The sequence below is a fragment of the Mus caroli genome, chromosome 17 (genome assembly GCF_900094665.2).
Source record: "Mus caroli chromosome 17, CAROLI_EIJ_v1.1, whole genome shotgun sequence".
NCBI classification, from domain to species: Eukaryota; Metazoa; Chordata; class Mammalia; order Rodentia; family Muridae; genus Mus; species Mus caroli.
The window spans coordinates 25,723,090-25,743,750 of NC_034586.1; the positions used below are offsets into that span (position 1 = coordinate 25,723,090).

General features: G+C 49.6%; 1 protein-coding gene across 2 annotated transcripts in view; it reads right to left on the reverse strand.

The window, feature by feature from the left end:
* Mdga1 (MAM domain containing glycosylphosphatidylinositol anchor 1) overlaps window positions 1-20,661 on the reverse strand; it is a 60,869-nt gene that overhangs the window by 18,919 nt on the left and 21,289 nt on the right. For both annotated transcript variants that reach the window (XM_021149662.2, XM_029471708.1), the window contains exons 2-7: window positions 12,217-12,356; window positions 6,964-7,138; window positions 5,041-5,237; window positions 4,192-4,324; window positions 3,707-3,976; window positions 869-1,198 (exon numbers count right to left, since the gene is read on the reverse strand). In XM_021149662.2, coding sequence (XP_021005321.1) covers window positions 869-1,198; window positions 3,707-3,976; window positions 4,192-4,324; window positions 5,041-5,237; window positions 6,964-7,138; window positions 12,217-12,356 — 1,245 coding nt within the window. The remainder of the gene's footprint in view (window positions 1-868; window positions 1,199-3,706; window positions 3,977-4,191; window positions 4,325-5,040; window positions 5,238-6,963; window positions 7,139-12,216; window positions 12,357-20,661) is intronic.

Consider the following 20,661-nt stretch of genomic DNA (forward strand, 5'->3'; position numbering starts at 1 on the left):
GTAGAAGGAGAGACCTAACTCTGGCAAGTCGTTCTCTGGCTTGCACACATGCACACCCACACAAGAGAAATGAGCAGAAAACGAACTACAGAGCGAATGGAGAAAATAAACGCTCGTGATAACGCATAGCGAACACTCGACATCCTATTATCAGCTCATTGTATTATTATAATAATTATTATCAGAATAAAGACTTGAATCTTCACCATGGCCTGTCATAGGATGTGTTCTGTCCTCTCTGAATCTGTGTATGTTGGCATCCTAATGTCACTGTCTGAAAAATGGCCATATTGGAGTAAGGCTTTTGAAGGCTGAAGTCAATGGGACCTCCCCTGATTCCATCTAGGACACAGACAAGGCACTGGGAGAAGAGGCAGCCAGCCAAGGAGCCCAACCCTGCTGGCACCCTGACCTCAGACCTTCAGGCTCCATGCTGAGAGGTCCCCATGGTGGCCTTTCTAAGCTGATACCATTCCACAATCCTAGCCACTGTGACTTCCCATCTTCCAAACAGCCAGTGTGCTCACCTACCTCAGGGACTTTGTGTATGCTGATTCTGTGTCCTCCCTCTCTCTTTGTAAACCATCTGAAATAGGTTCAGCTTCCTACCAAGTTCAATGAACACAGCAGCTATTTTCCCATTATGCTACCCCAGGTCATAGGACTTGGCTATGACAGAGACCCAACGTGTGTGTGTGTGTGTGTGTGTGTGTGTGTGTGTGTGTGTGTGATAAACAAATGGTGTCCTCCTCCCTCTAGACGCCCATTTGCAAATTGCTGTCTGCCCATCCCACGCCCCCAAATCCTGCCCCCCCAACTCCCACCCCACCAATTTCTCCAGCTTCCCCACAGTTCCTGATGCTCCCACCTGTCTCTGAGGAAATGTTGACCTCTATGCTGAGGTCAGGCACTGGTGACCCCGGGAAGGAAGCCATGCACAGATAAGTGCCGTAGTCACTGAAGTGCAGGTCAATGAGCTCCAGGCTGCTGGTGACAGCGGGCAACTCGGGGTCATTTCGGGTCACCAGCAGCCGCTTGGACGTGCGTGCCGGCTTGCCGTTTTTAAACCACTGGTAGTTCACCTTCTCCTGGGGCACCGCGTCCACGTGGCACGACAGCTTCAGGTCCTGACCGAGTTGAATATTCTCGCTTTCTTTGATCATGTCCGGGGTGATCTGGAATGTGGCGTTCTTCAGGGCTGCAAGGAGATGGGGTTCGAAGAAGGCTGGAGCTGACCCAAGGACAGGTATCCATGTTCTACCCCAGCTTCTCCTCTCAAACTGGTTGCACGCCAACGCCAATTCTGCATGCGCGCACGCGCGCGCGCACACACACACACACACACACATAATTTCTCTCAACCCAGAAATGGTTCCAATAGCTCAGAGATGTTTTCATAGCTTTAAAGAGCTCAATGCAGAGAAGTGAGTTTGGTGCTGACTTCAGGCATTAGTAATGAGCACACTTCATCAGTGAGATGCGCTGGCCTAGGCAGTGTCCGTGGATCAGGGCACCTAACCTGTCCAGCTGTCTCTGAGGGAGGCTGTTACTATGTATTCCTTAGGATGTAGGGAACTGGGATTCAGCCAGTCTAACTTACATTCTCAGAACCTTCTTGGCCACAATACTGATTTGCTTTTTTATTTGTGTTTTAAACCTTGTATATGCACAGTACTGATTTAGGAGGAGACAGGAGTCTTGATAGTGGCTCTAGGTAGCACAGATTCTAAGGAAACTGAAGAGCAATTGATTGCACTCCCATCCCTCTCCCCTTGGTACTGTCTGACTCTTTACAACACGCCTGTGTGATTTTTTTTTTAAGGATAAGAAGCCAACATGATGACCCTGCATGTAATTGCATGACATCACAGGGTTTGGAAAGCCAAGGTTCTGGATGCTTTTTAAAATGTGATTCTTGTTTGAAGTCAGAGCCCTTACTTAATAAGAGAGGCACTAACTTGACAGGACACGTATGGTGGCGTGGAGGTCAAGACTGAGCTGGACGAGACAAGCTGCAGAGTCATCCTGCGAGGTGACTGCCACTACTTAAGTCCAGAAAGATCTCGCCAGCCCATGTTGTAAAGGTCAAGTGGGGTCAGATGGAGACAGCTCGTCTTTGATGGGAAATGTGAAGCTTTCTCTGTGTAAAGCTGTGTCTAGAGAGCTCTAATCTCATTTCTTTGTTTCTTAGTCCAAGTTAAGTTGAAGAGAGTTAGCTTCTCGCTGAGTGCAGACAGAGGAAGAGACTGACTGGTCATCAAGAGAAGGACACAGAAGCCAGTCCCAACCAGCAGAGGCTCAGTTATACTTGTCAGCACCTCTACTTCACATCCAGGACTAAAGAGTTGGAAGAAACCTGGGTCTTAAAAAAAAAAAAAACAAACAACTTACTTGTTTGATGCTTTAAACACTCGGGAGATAGAGGCAGGTGGATCTCTGAGTTCAAAGCCAACCTGGTCTACAAAGTGAGTTCCAGGACAGCCAGGGCTACACAGAGAAAGCCTGTATTAAAAAAAAAAAGTGTATGGGTGTTTGCCTACTTGTATATGTGTGCACCATGTGTGTGCACGCTGCCTATGGAGGCCAGAAGAGGGGTCTCATCCTTGGATCTGGAATTACAGGTAGTTGTGAGCCACCATGTGGGCTCTTGGAACTGAATTTGACGCCTCTGCAGGAGCAGCATGTGCTCTTAACTGCTGAGCCATCTTTTCAGCCTGTATTTTTGTTTGTTTGTTTGTTTGTTTGTTTTGTTTTTTTGAGACTGGATCTCTGGTAGTCCAGGCTAGCCTTCGACTTGTTATATAGCCAAGGATAGCCTTGACTCCTGATCTTTCTGTTTCCACCTTCCATTGTTCCATTGCTGGGAAGACAGGTTTGCATTATCAAACTCTAAAGGTGTTGGCCTTAAAATAAAGATACACACACACACACACACACCAATAAACAATAATAAAAATAATAATAACAAAAACCAATAAACAAACAAAAAAGAAACTCCAATTTACAACAAGCCACTAATGAAAGTGACCAAGGCTGAGGGTTAGTTAGGAACAAGTCTATACTTCTTTAGATCTTGTGCAAGTCTGCTACTGTTTTACACTTGGTAATTAACTTCAGAGTCATTAACATTCTATGCTACTAGAGGTTTGCACATACACAGAGCATCTTTAATCCCAGCACTTGGGAAGCAGAAGCAGGCAGATCTCTGAGTTGGAGGAAAGTCTGGTCTATAGAGTGAATTTCAGGCTGGCCAGAGCTACATAGTAAGACCCTGTCTCAAAAAAAATAAATAAATAAAAAATGTATATATGGTCTATAGAAATGTTAATGTCACTTAAACTTGGTCAGTCTGCAGCTAGGAAGAAGGCCATGGAATGTCCCCTGAAGCCTACAGTACCCACGTTTAGCTTTCTGTAGCCTCCGGTTTTTGTTTGTTTGTTTGTTTGTTTGTTTTGTTTTGTTTTTTAATCAGTCTAAAAGAAACACGTTAGCAATACCAGACCTTCCTGTAAATTGCAAATTGCCGTTCTGCCCCTGGTGGTAGATTGCTGAATTGCAGGAAAATCGGAGCGCATGGGCCGTGGCTCCCTGATACACCTCACCCTCTGGGGCAAAGAGATGGTTCCCTTTCCCTGTTGGCCTGCAGTCCCTGAATGGCAGGAATCCTGTTTGTCCCAGTACCCGCCTACCCCTCCAGATCACGTACATCGCACCAGCAGGTTGACCGTCTTCTTAGCTGGGTTGCCTACATTGTTGGTGGCTGTGCAGTTGTAGTAGCCAGAATCCCGGGCCTGCACTGAAGGGATGCTGAGGGTACCACCCTGAGCCAGAGCACCCAGGGGCAGTGGGCCAGGTCCGTGGGACCAGTGCAGCTGGGGGAGGGGATCGCCGCCCGTCAGCAGACACTGCACTGTCACGTTCTCCCCAGGGTTCACCACCAGAGTTTCGTTCACAGACAGCTTCAAGGCTGGAGGTGCTAAGGGGACAAGGCGGTGGGGGTCTCAGGAGACTTCCAGGGCTAAATGAGAGGGAGACGAGGGAACAGAGAAACCTGGGCGGGGTGGGTCAGGGAAGCTCTGGCAGGGATGAGGGGAACCCAGAAGTGAATGTGTGTGTGTGTGGGTGGGTGGGGGGACTTGGCATGGGGTAGGGTGTGGGTTCACGTGGGCGTGGATGGGGAGGCGCCTGTACCCGTGGTGTTGGTGAGCTGGAAGGTGATAGCCTTGTCTGGGATGCCGCACACATTGCGCACGGACACCTGGCAGGTGTAGCTGGCATAGTCTTGGGGCCGCAGGTTCTTCAGCTTCAGGACCTTCGTCTCCCCCTGGGTGGCAGTGGATCACTGGAGTCAGGGACCTGCTTGGGTCTCCTGGGGTCCCCCACATTCATTCATCTATCCCACGCCACAGACAACAGGCAATTCCTAGACTAGTTCATATCTCCCTAAGCCCTGCCCCCTCTTGCTGAGCTTCCACCTGCTTCTCTATGGCAGAGGCTCTGCCCTGGTGCGCAGATGCCAGGGTCAGGCCTAGTCTCTCCCTCTGGGAAGAGAAGGAGTGGGAAGGGAATACCCTTGTGGCTTGTAACCCACACAACATGGGACGGGCTTACAGGCCCCATAAGGGGCTGGCAGGAACTTCTAAAAAGCCTTCCTAACAGAATGGCTTTGTTACAGGAGATCCTGTAACTTTCCATCCTAACTCCTGTTATATCTGTTCACGGGTCTCCATCTCAGCCGCAGTAGCAGGCACGGATGGCTTGCTTGTCCTTCGGATTTTTTTTTTTTCCCTATCCAGCCGTATTCCAGGGAACATGTCGTCTTTGGGAGGCCCTGTCTGGGGCTCACTCTAACCTCTGACCTCTCTGCTCTGACTTTACCCCAAGCTGTGTGAACTCCAGCCTCTCACCCAGGCATGGAATTGATGACGTCAGGCCAGTCTCCAAACCTCAGCCCCGCCCCCACCCTCCCACCAAACACCCCACACCCGGTCTCTCCTGGGATACAAGAGTGTGTGGGTGGAGCCAGCGGCCCAGCCTGACCTGAGTATAGAGAGGCTCGTAGATGTCAACCCCATTATCCTGGCTGTGGGACAGGGTGTCGGAGCCCCGCTTCCAGATAAAGCGGGCAGGCGGGTTGGAGCTGACGGTACAGCGTAGAAACACGGTCTTCTCCTGGTAGAAGTTGCCTCGGACGTCGCTCACCGTCTGATGCACCGTCAGTACAGGCTCATCCAAGTCTGCAATGACACCAGCCCTAAGTCAAGACGAAGTGACCATAGAGCAGGGGGCTCGGGCCCCACGAAGCCCTTGGGGAGCAAAGGACACAGGAAGCAGATGCCTGCCGTAGGATCTTCAATTTTGACTAAGCTGTTAGAGGTAGGGAACTGGATCCGATGACTTCCAGGCTCCCTACCAGCTGGCCTCCCCCAAGGACCTGTATGGTGCCTCTACCTCTACAGGGGGTTTATAGGATGGAAGCTATAGACTGGAAACAAGCCAGGTTTAAGCTCCCTCATTGGCTGTGAGTTGCTAACGTGACCTGCCTAAGTTCCTTTTCTCTATAGGCCTCAGTTTTCTCATTGACCAACCAGACTAGAAAATGGGTAGCCTTCAGCTCTGTTTAAACGATATGGAGATTTTTTTTTGTTTGTTGTTATTTTTTGTTTTGTTTTGGAGTTTTGTTTGTTTTGTTTTTGATTTTGAGACAGGGTCTCACATATCCCAGGCTGGCCTTGAACTCACTACACAGCAGAGGCTGAACTTTTAATCCTCCAGCCTCTACCACCCAAGCTTGGCTTTTACAGGCATACACCACCACACTCAGTTTGTGCAGTGCCGGGGATCGAACCCAAGGCCTTTTGCATGCTGAGCAAACACGCTACCAACCGAGCTACATAGGAACTGGAATTTCTGTGTAACGCTGATGCTTAGAACTCTTCCTGGGTGGTGGTGGTCTCAGGGGTGTTGTTTGCTGGAAGAGTGTATCAGGGAATTACTCAGCAGGCATGTCTGACATTTTGACAGAGGGACATGATGCTCTGATGTATAAAGTTCATGATTGAGAACTGCATGATCAAATTCCAAAAACCAACCAAACAAGCAAAAAACCAAGTGAATCTCAATGTTTTCAGTGAGCTTCCTGTTTTGTGCCAGGCAGCCTTCTTAGGGTGCACGCTGCCTCCTGACCACGGGTGGCTCCCACCCTAGCCTAGCTCCTTGAAACACCCACTACATCTAAAAGCCAGTGGTGCTTACACACGCATGCAAATGTTAACAACTGTTGAAAACGGATGGCCTAAGGCATCCTTGGCGTCTGGCACATTCCCTGTCACTCACCTAAGAACTTCTGGGAGCAGAGCCCAAGATGAGGATCGGAGAGATGGCTCAGCCTTTTAAAGCACCCGCCACCAAGCCTGGTGGCAGAAGTTTGATCCCCAAGACCCAGGACGCAGAAGGAGAGAGCTCCTTCAACTTGTCCTGTGACTCCACCCCCTACACACACTACATAAATAAATAAAAATTTAAACTTTCCTCAGAGAATCTAGCATACAGCCCAGGCTGTGTTGGGGGCGGGGGGGTGGGGTCTACAGTTTCACAGGATAGTGAGGAGCAGAATCTCAGAACTGATCCTGTATCCTTAACTCTCAGAGAAGGCTGTCCCCACTCTGGGGTGTGGTTGGAGCCAAGACTGGGTTACTTTGCTTTTTCTTCGTCTGAGAAAGAAGTACAATTCAATATGCTGTTTAAAGGGTTACATCAAGGTCCATGAGAGGACATGGAAATGCAGGAATGGTTTAGGGAGATACAGGGTGAAGGGGCAACACACAGCTGGCCATTTCCAGAGAGGTTTTTCCAGTCCTTGCCACTGCTCCATCTTATCTCCCTTTCCCACCCCTGAGGGGTCTGGAGCCCTGGAAGGGCCCGTCCCATCAGGATCCAGAGCCTCGAGAGACCTTAACTCACACTGCACGTCCACTCGGATAGACTTGATGGCTGGCACGCCCACTCCGTTCTCCGCCTTGCAGTAGTAGCGACCTCCCTGCGTGCGGGCGATGCGCTCGATCCGCAGAGTCTCATTGAAGACCGACGTCTCCTGGAACTTGTCCGATGCGCTGCCGGCAGTTTTGGTCCACCGCACCTGGATGGGCAGTCACCACACTGAGGCTGAAGGCCCTGCTGAGCAGGCGTCCCCTGCCTGCCCCATGCTCTCCAGGGTACCGGAGAGGGTGGACCCAGGCCTGACCTTCGTGACCCTTAGGATGCCACAGTGAGAAGAACTGAGGGGCAGAGGGAGGAGGTTCTCAGGCAAGGCTGTGGGTCTTGTCAGGACATGTATGGGACTTGAGTGAGCCTCTTGTGCCTCTTTCCTAGCTACGTTGCCTAGGGTTAATGGAGGGCTGGACGAGCATATATCAGTGCTGGGAAGACTGCTAACTGAGCACGTTGTTGATCTGCTTGTTAGCTTTGTGATCTCAGCCCTCAGTCTCACTCCTGCATGTGAAAGAGCTATGTTGGCAGCCGGTCTCAAAGATGGCTTTATGGGCTTCACTCTCTTCTGCAGGTCCCGCCCTCTGTTCTACCGAGGCTCTGTGTGGCCAATAGACTTCAGCAGGGGAGAGCCTAGACTAGGATAGGAAACTGATTTCCATCACAGCCTTGATGAGGAGAAAGCCCTGCTCCCCTGCCCTAAGCACTCCTGTGGAGAGGAGCCTAGGAGAAGCTACAGCCTCAGGCCATCAGCAACCACGTCTCTCTGAAGAGTTCTCCAGCACTACTCCCCCTGGGATGACTGACACCCAACTGCAGCCTTTTGAGAGAGATTGCGCAAGAGTCTGCCAGCTGCTGGATTCCTGCCACTGGCACTGGGAGACAAGAAGTGTTCCGGGACTCAGCCCCTGCATTTTGAAGTATTTGCCAGTCAACAATAACTAATATAGCATAATGCCTACTTTGCAAGTCATGAGGCTTAGGGAGTGGAGCACTTAAATGTGGTGCCTCAAACGCATTAGTCAGTCAACAGTTTCTATTATTAATAGTGATCTCGGTAAGTGTCCATGCTCTGAGGAGTCACCTTAATTTGTCTATGTAGATGTTAACATACTATTCAAAACTTGGGGTTGGTGTCGGTTTTTTGTTTTTTCCTTTCCCAGGTTGTTTTTAAATGCTATGAAGCTGACAGGCAGGACTGAATCCCGTATTCTTCTGCCTCCACTTCCACAGTGGCTGATATTCTATGAGTGCAGCAGCGGGTCTGTTAATACAGCTGTGGGGTCAAACCCAGGGGTTCGTGCTCACTCAGTTCTCCTAAGTGAGCTACATCCTCAGAACCCTTCTCGTGATTTCCATTGCTTCTCCAGACTTGTGGTTAATATCTTTGCTCTAGCACCCAATTCACTAATTTTCTCTTTGGCTGTCTCTGAGGTATTAAAATCATCTTTAAAAAAAAAAAGACTGTATTGCTTTTATTTCTATGATTTCTGTTTGCTTTTTCCCTGCACCAAACTGATCAAGACCTAGGGCAAGGTCCTGCTTTCTCCTAGGTGTTGGTACCCTGCTGTGACCCTAGGGACAGGTTTCTGCCAGGCTGCTTTGCAGGCAGAAGCTCTTGGGCACCTACTTCAGCTTAGTCCTGACCTAACCTGTAGCCCCGCTGCGGTTTGGATGCGCGGTATCCCCGAAAGGTTCCTGTGTTCGAGGCTTTGTGGCTAGCCGACACGCTTTGAGGAGATGGACCACTGATGGGTTCAGATGTGCTGGCATGGAGATTGTGAAAACCGGAAAAGTGGGAACTAGTTTGAAGGAGTTTGTCACAATAGGGGCATGCTTTGGGAGAGTTTTGAAATGCTGAGGCAAAAGTCAACCTTCTCTGGCATTTTGTCCCCACAGCAATGGGAACAACTGCCTCTCTCGGACTTCAGCCTTACTGCTTTGTGTATGTAGCCGGCTCTACCTCCTGCTGAGCTGTGCACAGCCTCAGACTCCTCAGCTTATGATCACTGCTGTTGTCACCCAGGCGAGGGGGGGGGGAATCCTTAAACCCTCTCAATTAATTTGCTATTAGTTGACTTAAAATCCCACTAACTTGAGATGTCACATGGCTGGGCTGTCAGCAGTGTCTCCTGCTAGTCTTATCACAGACTGTCACCTGACAGTTTTAAAACTGTCCCACCCAACCCCCAGCAAATGTTCTCTTCCCCTGTCCAGCAAAGGACAGTTGCTTTTCTCTGTCTCTCCCATACTCCAGGGAAAGGTGACTTTTAACTCTCTTCTCATTCTCAGAGGGGCCTTCTATGTCCTTGTAATTAACTATGGGACTAATTGTCTTTCTTATCCATAACTTTTCCTTAGATCTAAAGAGACCAGAACACTCTGGGGGCCCAAAGAGAACAGCACCTTTGCATCAGAAATTCGGAACACAAAGTCTGTGACTGCCCTGAGGACTACTTGGCTCCCATCTGTCTGTCCGTTCTGCCCCATCCCCCGCCAACCCCTACATAAGCATTCACCACCTACCTGGTGGACATCCTCCTTTTTATTTTCCAAACAGGGTCTCTAATGGCCCGGGCTGGCCTTACTTTGAACTCAAGACCCGTCTGACTCCATCTCCAAAGTGCTGGGACAACAGGTGTGCATCACGTAGAGCGTATAACAGACAGCTGCTCCTACTGCTGGGGCACACCCCTAGCCCTCTGCCTTTTCCAGCTTGCTGCTCTAGATCACTCCTTCTCCCTGACAAATAATTTGACCTAAAGTCACTAGGTTACTTGAATGGCAGCAAAGGACTTGAGATAATGACTTCCCCCCATTCTGCATAGATTTCCATGGTATCTCAGGCCATGGCATGCCCACACCCTTGCTTCTTGTTTGGACTGACGGGAGCTGTGTCCACTCAGTTCTCCATCTTGACCTTGGCCTGGATTTGTAGGTCCCACCCTTGCTCCCCTGATGGATAGGTTCCCAGCTGCATCCTTGACGCCCAGTGCTGTGTTTGGAACATGACAGATGCTCGCTGTCACGATAAGGAAGCAAGCAGGAAAGGAGGCATCTGGGGAGAAGATATCTCAATATCAGAAGTGGGATTAATTGGGGCATACTGGGAATGATGAAAAAGACCCCTATGGCCAGTACACAAAGCAGTAGGGCTGAAGTCCGAGGGAGTCAGTGTGTAGGGGCAAGTGGGGCCAGGATACAGAAAGTCTGCAGTTGCTCCCCCAGGGGCTTAAGCAAAGCTGATAAACAATGGGGAGCCACTGGCTGGTGCTAAGGGGGACGGGGAGGAGGTAACAGAGCAGACTCGAGGGTGTTCATTCCAACGGGATGAAGGGAATGGGCAAGCAAAGAGCCTGGGAGATCAATTCCATCTCCCTCAGTGGTATCAGGACCAGGGACAGGGCTGAGGCTCTGAGCTAGGTGGGCCTATGGAGAGGAGACCACACAGAAAGCCAGAGTCTGGCCAGCCAGCTATGGGGGAAATGGGGGCAGAGCCAAAAATGTAAGCTTGTTTGACAGGGCGAACGATGAAGCCAGTGATGGAAACAGGAAGACGGAGGGTGCTTACCCAACACGCCTAGCATGAACCAGACCTGGGATCCATCCCTGGCACTGCATAAACCAGGCGTGCATTACACAAAGCTTGCATCTGGAGTGTCAGCAGTATGTAAGTCCAAGCAGGAAGGTCAAAGTTCAAAGTTATCCTTAGCTAGGCAGCAATTTGAGGCTCTGTTTGGGTTACATGGGGCCTCGTCACCCAGCCATGACCACCAGTGGGGACATACGGGACTCGTGCACAGATGGTGGGTATAGCCTGGCAGCCTCCTCACTAGACTCACCAGCCACCTCCCTGCCATCCCGTGTGACACTCAGATTCACAGAAATGGCAGCTGCACAGTCTTCAATGCCAGAGAAACCTTTGTGCGTGATCGAGCCGTCACGGAGGGAGGCTTTAGGTGGAAGGAATCTTCAGGGGCTTCCTGGCGCATCTGCTTATCTCAAAGCCAAAGCTATGAAAGCTGTCTCCGTTCCCCCAAATTATCAGGGGGGAAGAAAAAGATTCTGTATTTCAATGTCCTTCCTAGAATCCAATTGCCACCTCTGTTGCCGCTATTCAAGTATTAAAGGTCACAGCGGCTCGCCAGGCAGTGGGTTCCTCCAGCCCTCCCCCCTACCTGCCTCCTCCATCAGCAATAGCCAGCCAGCTACCACCTCCTGCCTGAACTGAGCACTTGATCTATGACAAAACTCATCTGGCATTTCCAGACACTTGTCTTCTGTCCTCCTCTAATTGCCTTGCGTCTTTGAACCGTCAAAGTTTGCTCTGGCCTGCCAAAAGACCCAAGTGCCGCCTGTATTATCTGTGTAGCTTCTGACCCAAAGAGGAGGGCAGCACGCCAAGCTACAGAGGGCACGGCTTCTAAACTCAAACTCTGCTTCCGCTTCCCTAAGTGCTGTGGGACCTCAGGAGTTTGCCCAGCACCCCAGGGCCTCACTTTCTCTTAGCTGTAAAATGGGGCCTTTGGAGAAGTCAGAGAGAGAGAGAAAGAGAGAGAGAGAGAGAGAGAGAGAGAGAGAGAGAGAGAGAGAGAGAGAGAGAGAGAGCGCAATGGGCAAGGGGCCTCCTTTGCATACAGTCTGTCCTCTAGCATTTTTTTCTTTCTTTTCTTTTCTTTTCTTTTCTTTTCTCTTCTTTTCTTTACTTTTCTTTCTTTCTTTCTTTCTTTCTTTCTTTCTTTCTTTCTTTTTTTTTGAGACATGGTTTCTTTGTATAGCTCTGGCTGTCCTCGAACTCACTTTGTAGACCAGGCTGGCCTCAAACTCAGAAATCCGCCTGCCTCTGCCTCCTGAGTGCTGGGATTAAAGGCATGTGCCACCACGCCCGGCCCTCTAGCATTTCTTGAGGGTGTGTGTAAAGATGTATCTGTTCCACACAGTTGAGGGGTGGAGTGAAACAGAACAACTGGTATTCTGTTTTTTTTTTTTTTTTCTCTTGGCTAGCAATGTTCTCAGGTGATGGTACCCACAGCAGCATCCAACACTTCCCTGAAGAGTTAATTTCCAGGCTAGTCATCTGGTCCCAGTCTTTCCTGTCCTGTTACATTGCTTGCTCTGTGGAGTGTAGTCTCCAGCTCCTACTTCCTCTCAAACTCTGATCCCAGGCAGAGTGCAGCAGTGTGCAGTGTGGTCAGAATAGGAGCCTAACAAGGCCAGGGCCTATCTTACCTGGGGCCGAGGGTGTCCCGTGACCAGGCACTGCAGCACCAAGGTGTCGCTCTCCCGGATGGTGTAGACCCGCTCGCTGATGTTATCCTCCTTCACCACACAGGCCTGCCCCGCATGCACAATCTGGGCCTGGGCTGGAGCTTCAGAGAGGACAGAGGAGGAGATGGAGGACTAAGTGATTTCAGGAGCTCTGAATGTGTCTGGGGAGAGTCCAGTCCGACTTCCCAGACTTCACCAGCATTGGGCCTGGACTGACTCTTTCTGAGTCCCAGGCCAGAATCAGGAGACCTCTGAATTTGGGGACTATGTGTTCTCTGTGTACCATATGTGTTCTTCAGTGAGGGACAAGGGGCGAGGACAAGGGTGTCCCACCTACTTTGCTGTGATAGACGTAGCCGAAGGGAGGAGATTCTAAAAAGACGCTGTGTCTTAAATCTAAACGATCAGACTATTAAAACAAAGAACCCTAAAGAATGGAAATCTCCCCCCAGGAATCCTGCAGGAGGAGGAAAGGGACCAACAAGAAGAGGAACTTGTCTCCTGGGAAGATATTTCACACCGTTCCTACAATGTATCAAACCACCTTACAGGAAGAGACCCATGCCCAGGCAATGATTGGTCAACAGTAGACAGGACCACACCTTGATAGGGACTGCTTAGTGTGTGCATCCTTGGTCTCTGTTTAGACTTTGATCTCAATTCAGGACCCCCAAAGATGGCCTTGGGGTTTCACTGAGTCTCTGTCCCTCTTCCCAATGTGGCTACATTGAGTAAACCCTTTTCTGCATCCTACGTCGTTTTGTTTTTGTTTTTGAGACAGGGTTTCTCTGTATAGCCATGGCTGTCCTGAAACTCACTTTGTAGACCAGGCTGGCCTTGAACTCAGAAATCTATCTGCCTCTGTCTCCCAAGTGCTGGGATTAAAGGTGTGTGCCACCACGCCTGGCCCTACATCATTTTTTAATTGGCTTATTGAGGACAGTGGCCAGACATGACTTGGGCCACAATTACACAATAACACTGAATGCTGGGTAGTAGCCTGTTGCTCTGTTAGTTTGACTTCTCTGTCTTGGTAGCTCCAAGTCTTGGGTGTTCCTGGTGCTACACCCAGCTCCGCAATATGGCAACTGTGCCCATCCTCCTTTGTTACTAATGGCTCACAGTGCTCAGGTAACCCATTTCCTATCACACACACACACACACACACACACACACACACACACACATAGAGGGAGGACTGGCCATAGTTGTTCTGGCTCTTGGGCTCCCCCTAGGGACAGGCTAAGCCTAAACTTCCCAAACCCCATTTTTGCTTGGCTGCCTACCTCAATTTCTCTTGAGGCCACATACCTATCAAATGAGCAGATCACATACCTATACTCACTTCTACCCTCTCAGCCTCTGCTTTTTCAATTTAATTTGCATGTGTGTGTGTGTGTGATGTGTCTGTGTTTGAGTACATATGTGAAGGTGTGTGCACGCATGCGTGTGGATCCAGAGTGTCCACACATCAGAATGTACAGGATGGTGGTACATAGGCCTCATCTTGGTCCCTACACCAGACCCCATGTTGAGAAGGAGTGATTTCACAAGGATTCTTGGGAGCAGAAAGCATTAGCTGCTGCGGGGGCTCCTGGGAGGCTCTGTGGAAGAGCTGCATTTGCCTCAGACTTCAAAGCACAAAGAAGACCCATTCTAGTGGCCAGAGGTGAATCCCACATTGAGTGTCATCCAAGAAGAACGGTGGTGATGTCTGGGCCTTAGTTTACCTGTCTCTGAAATGGAGATGCAGCCAGCTCCTAGAACTTACATGGTGGTGAGTATGAACATGATGAATGAAAAACAGGATTGCCACGGGTTCAAAAGATGTGCCTGCCATCAACACGATGGGACAGATCTAACCAGAGCACTATTCCCAGAGGCCATCAGTCAGCAGGTCAAGAACTTGAAAGAGGATCTCATCCAACCCAGGCTGATGTCTCTGTAGCAAGGATCAACATTTAAAAGATAAGCTGTGTGTCTTTGGGCAATTGGAGTCACCTCTCTGAGCCTGTTTCCCCACCTAGAGGAGGAAAATGGATGGATGATCTCAGAGGTCTTTTCAACTTGCTATTGATTTTGTAATCAGCGTGTGTGCGGTGCCTGTGTAAAACACACACTGTCCTCCAGGGAACGAGCCTGTCGCTGTCACCATGCCATAAAAATGTGCAACCGTCAACTGTACACATAAGAGATAGATATCTTTGGCCCGGGTCCCCAGGAAACCTCATCAAGCAACAAGCTACCAAGAGATGTCATGCATGCTGGTTGCTGATAAGACCAGGAGGCTGCATGGATGTCTGCAGGAAGCCCGGGGTGCCTCTTGACAAGGAAGACATCGGTTGAACAGGCTTCAATGGAAGATAAGCTATAATCTTGGACGCTGTGGCTTGCCCACAGCAAGGCGGTGTTGTAATGACAGGGGTTTTGGTGGCTGATAAGGAACGATGGAAAAGACTTACAAAGCTGCACATGCTTAGGGCACAGCCAGCCTGGGCCAGGTGTGGGGCCCTGGCCAGCAGTCACAAGCAGAGCCTGTAGCTTCCTCACTGAAGGCGGGCAGGGAGCAGCCATCACCGATGACATCATTAGGATGGCCCACCTCCCTCGGCCAACATTAGCTATTACGAAGATCCTGAGTCTCATATGGTAGAGTACACTGCAAGGGATCTGGGCCACACTTATGAATGCTAAACAGCCGTGTGGCCCACGGTCCCGTAGCTCTCTTGGGGATGGATGCAACAAGAATGAGCTCTCAAGGCAATCACACAACACGTCCAAGCACCTCCCAAGGGGCTGGAGATATTTCGTGGTTAAAAGCATGCACGACTCTTTCAGAGGACCTGAGTCCAGTTCCCAGAATCCACATGCATATACTTGCCCCCCCACACACCACACACACCCATAATTACAAATAAACCATTTCTTTAAAACAGAATCATCTAAGTGACTTTTCTTCTTATAACTAAAAAAAAAAAAACCCTCATAATCAAGTCGTGAGGCTGTCAAGAGTGGTAAAGGGGGACCCAGTGTGATGGTGTGTGCTTGTATAGAGCAGTGGGGAGGCAGAGGCAGGCAGAGCCTTGTGAGTTCGAGGCCAGCCTGCTCTACATAGTAAGTTCTATGCCAGCCAAGGGCTATACAAAGAGACCCTGTCTGAAAACAAAAACAAAAAAGAAGGGGGGCTGGAGAGATGGCTCAGTGGTTAAGAGCAATGACTGCTCTTCCAGAGGTCCTGAGTTCAAATCCCAGGAACCACATGGTGGCTCACAACCATCTGTAATGGGATCCCATTCCCTCTTCTGGTGTGTCTGAAGACAGCAACAGTGTACTCACATACATCAAATAAATAAATCTTTAAAAAACAAACAAACAAACAGAACAGCAGGCAGTGTCTATCAGCTACATACTGCAGGCTTGCTGGACGTGGAACTTGTGGCAATTCTCCTGTCTTTGCTCCCCTCTCCCAGTAAGGGCACCTTGGGATGATGCTCTCCCACTATTGTATCCAAAATGTTCTAAGGATCCAACTGGATTTAACTGGAGCCCTCAGCCATGCATGGCTTGGGTTTTACCCCATCCCCACCCCTAAGCCATCTCCTCAGCTCATGCTGGTGTCTTTACATAACGCATCTTCAGCCAACGTGAAAGAAAGGAGCAATGGCCAGGCCATCCCTGCCAATCCTCCCAAGCATGACTTGACAGAACCCAGGCACAGATGTGTCTATAACGCATGATTTCATTTGTTCAAAATTCAGAACTGCGAAAGTTAACCTTGTAGCGACAGAGGTTTGGCCTTGGGTAGACAAGGTATTATTCACTGGGAAGGGAATACCAGAATGTCCCGGGGAAGGTGGGATACAAGCTAGCTGGGTCTGAATGCCGGTTCCGTGGTGGCAAGGTATCTGTTTGGACGTTCACCCTGTCTGTTCAGGTTCGGATATGACGTGCTTCTCTCAGACAGACTTAAGTGTTGGAAGCTTGGTCCCCGGCTATGGCAAGAGGTGACTGGATCATAAGGATACTAACTTAATGGAAGGCCTTTGATAAAGGAGCTCAGGCTGTGGCTTGATTTATGTGGACCTGCTTATCATTTGTGTAACCCTGAATTTGTTCCCAGGCACTATATAAAACAAGGCATGAACCCCAGCACTTAGGAGGCAGAAGCAGGAGATTGAAGCACTTCAAGGTCATTCTTGGGTACGTAGCGTTTGAGGCTAGCCTGGGCTATTCGAGATCCTGTCTCAAAGCAGAGCTGGGTATGGTTGAGTACACACATCAGTCATTTAAGTGCCTGTCTTGTACTCATGAGGGTTTGGATTTGAGTTGAATCCCCATAACTCATGGGGTTGTTTGTTTGTTTGTTTGTTTTAGAAAAAAAAAGCTGCTCGTGGTGGTATGCATTTGTAATAACCATGAGCCAGAACAAACCTTTCTCAACTCATAAGTTGAATGTCTCAGGTATTGTGTCACAGTGACTAACACACTAAGTTCTACTTCAACGTAAGAAACAATAAAAATGGGCTGGAGAGCTGGCTTAAGGGTTAAGAGCACTGACTGCTCTTCCAGAGGTCCTGAGTTCAATTCCCAGCAACCACATGATGGCTCACAACCATCTGTAATGGGATCCGATGCCCTCTTCTGGTGTGTCTGAAAGAGCAACAGTGTACTCACATACATAAGATAAATAAATCTTTAAAATAAGAAACGATAGAAAACCATCTATTCACCTGTCTGGCATTAATCATTGTAATTAGAGAACCTAGAACTATCTGCAACCTCTGCATGAAGAACGGTTGTGTAGCCATTTCCTGGGAACAGAAACAATCCCTCCCTGAGGGAGGAGAGAGACTCCAGCAGATCATCAGGCAATTCAGAGGGCTTTGGGGTTCACAAGGCCCCAGGTTACTCAGGCAGGAAGAGTTGCCGGAGAGAAGACTCTGGTGGAGGTGGAGGTGGTGCAAGTTGTGCGGGGATCTCAATGGATGTAACCGCCTCTAAGCTGCCCAGTCTCCTGTAAGTAACAGCTATAAACTCAGTTTCACTAAGTGCCTTGTGGGTAAACAGAGATTCATTCCCGCCTCCTCAGGAAAACCCACATGTTAATAGCTGATCTGGAAGGAGCAGTGGTGGCACACAACTTTAAAGATTTATTTATTTTATGTATATGAGTTCACTGTAGCTGTACAGATGGTTGTGAGCCTTCCTGTGGTTGTTGGGAACTGATTTTTAGGACCTCTGCTCGCTCTGGTCAACCGTACTCACTCAGGCCCAAAGATTTATTATTATACATAAGTACACTGTATCTGTCTTCAGACACACCAGTAGAGGGCGTCAGATCTCATTACAGGTGGTTATGAGACACCATGTGGTTGCTGGGATTTGAACTCAGGACCTATGGAAGAACGGTCTGTGCTCTTACCTGCTGAGCCATCTCGCCAGCCTGGCACAAAACCTTAATTCCAGCACTCAAGAGGCAGAGACAGGTAGATCTCTGATATCAAGGCCAGCCTGGTCTACAGAGTGAATTCCAGGACAGCCAGGGCTACATAGAGAAATCCTGTCTTGGGGGAAAAAATGGTTCCAGCTTTACATTTTCCTCCTGGTGTAACATCCCTGGTGCCCCCTCTCGCTGACATGTTGCTGTGTGACTCGTGACCACAGACTATGCTCTCTGCCCCCCAGGCTCCACACATCCTGGGAAGCCTCCAGGAGCAGCGGTGTCCGCTTCAAAAGGCCAGTAGTCAGGGCCTGTCATAATCTTTTCCTCCATCTGCCCAAGAACAAACGTTCAGGGTTGGCGCCTGCTGGGTGCTGAAGAGACCGGCTCTAAACGTAAGCAGGGCTCACTCTCAAAGGGCATGATCAAGCAGGGAAGCAAAGAGGACCAAGGTGGCTTCGGGGAATGTAGGGGGATGTGACAAAGAACGGGAGTGACAGACTAGAGAAAGGAGCAGACTTCTGAAGTCTAGAACTGGCGGCCAGGTCTGCTACCCCCTGCTGGGTGACACAGCTCAAGTTTCTTAACCTTTCTGAGCCTTGGTCTCTTGGCTGCCCCTCAAAACCACCGCGAATGTTCCAAGCAATGTATGTATGCACATACTTAAAACACTGGCCCAAATAACGCAAGCTCCTCTTGAGTGACAGCCCCCCAAGAGTATGAAACAGGGGCAAGAAGAGGGACAGAAACCACCTACTATGGTCCTCTTGCAGATATCTAACTGGAAGGGATATGTCTTGTGAATACGCTAGAAATTCATCCCGTGGGTTATGCAGGGACTGAAGGTAGGGGGCGCTCTTGAGCTCCTTTGAAGATAGGGGGTGCTCCTTTGGGGCCTGAGTTCAATTCCCCAGCACCCATGTAAAAACCTAGGGCTTGCTCTCACTATTGGGGGTTGGGGAAGGGGACAGGAAAAGATGATTGCCGGGTCTTGCTAGCTCAGAGACCATTTTTTCAGTCAATAAGGCAGAAAGTAACAACGGGACACCTAACACTCTCCTCTGGCTTCCACAAGCATGCGCACAGGAACAAATACGTGGGCATATGTTTCATGCTTACACGTGTGCATAAATAGGCATGCACTTGTTGAATAAATAAAATAAAGTGATATCTGGCACATAGCGAGCAAGCTACCTAAACCATCAGCCTCCACTAAGAAAGACGTGAGCTCCTGGGCACTCCGCCTCTCTACGAGGTGGTATAAAGACCCTACCACCCGCTCTGCACATGCTCAGTAGAAGCGTGGTCCTGCCGTGCCCTGCATAGATTTCAGCTCTTTATCTCTGTTCCAAGACAAAAAAAAAAAAAAAAAAAAAGGGGGGGGGGGTTGGGGGGGGGGGAGCAAGTCAATGTTTAGCCTCCTTTGCAAAAAGGGAAACTGAGGCACAGGGAAGAAAAACACCTTGACCGGGTCACTCACTGAGACCACAGTGGCCGGGACTCAGACCCTAGCATTCTCCAAGCCGCCTTGCAACTCTGTTCACTGTCCTGTGGAATTCCCACCACTTAGTTCCGTGCTGTGACTAAAGTCAGTCAGTGAGAGACTTGGGTGAGCTTGGGACGTGAGTCAGACCTCAGGTCATCCCACAACAGCACCCTCACCACAATAGCATACTCAGGAAGCACATTCATTCTGCAGTGTTCTACAGAGGGTGTCATCTCGGAAGGGGCCTTATGTGTTGCCTTTTTTTAAAAAAAAATATTTTATGTATGAGTACACTGTAGCTGTCCTCAGACATACCAGAAGAGGACATGGGATCCCATTACAGATGGTTGTGAGCCACCATGTGGTTGCTGGGATTTGAACCCAGGATCTCTGGAAGAGCAGCCAGTGCTCTTAACTGCTGAGCCATCTCTCCAGACCTGTTTGTTGCCTTAATGAGCCTATTGATGTTCCCATTTTTCAGGTAAGAAGGATGAGGCTCACTCAGCAAGATTATAAGGTGGTCTGGAAGCCATGGCACTTCCTGGGTTTTATTCACTGGGGATCCAGCGCAGTGCTAAGGACTTGGCTCAGGATACCCAGGACACTGGCTCTGGTCAGGTCACATGGGCAGGATCCTTCATCACTCTCCCTCACTGAGACCCCTCTTGCCCTTCCATCTCTGGGAAGGAACATGTTTATTGATCCTTTTATGCACCTAATGTAAATGGACACTCAGTAACTTAGTGGAGTTAACAGTGCTGAAATATTAACAAGCCTTTCTCCCTTAATTAGCTGCTCAGAGAATGGTGTCGGACGTGGGAGACAGCTTCCTGGGGCAGGCAACAGCAGGGTTGCCGCAGTGATCCTGTGACGCCCTTCCTGTGGCCTGTGGGCCTCTCAGGGAAGTGAGCCTTGTCCTTCATGCTCTCAGAAATGGGTTTGGTCTAACCTTCATGTGACCCAGCTATTACACAGCTGCCAGAAGCCTGGCTTCTCTGACTGCCAGCCATGGGTGACCCAGGACACTTCCTGAGAGCCTGCTGAGGCTAGAGGTACCTCTAGGTCCATGCTGGGAAGACTGGTTTGAAGCAATCCCATCTCTGCCTATCTCCTCTAGCCTCACCCTGGGCGAGCCCTCTGCAGAGACAGACATTCCTACAGACTTTTGGCCCCACCAACCCCTAGTCATTGTCTCCCAAGCCAAGCACCCCATGGTCACATTCATTGATCTTCATCTTTCCCCTCCTTCCTGTGCTCCCAAGCCTTCCTATGGCCCAATCACCTTTGACTTTTCCACTTATGGGTCAATTGGTTCTGTAACATTTCTTGAGCCTCCATGATGAACTAACTACCTGAATCCTTGGAACCTCATAGAGAGAACGCCTCCTGGGTTAGGAGCCTTGGGGCTCTTCAGCTCAGACCACGGTAAAAATATGCTCCCCACCTCAAGGTCTACTGTGTTTATCAAAGCCACGTCCAC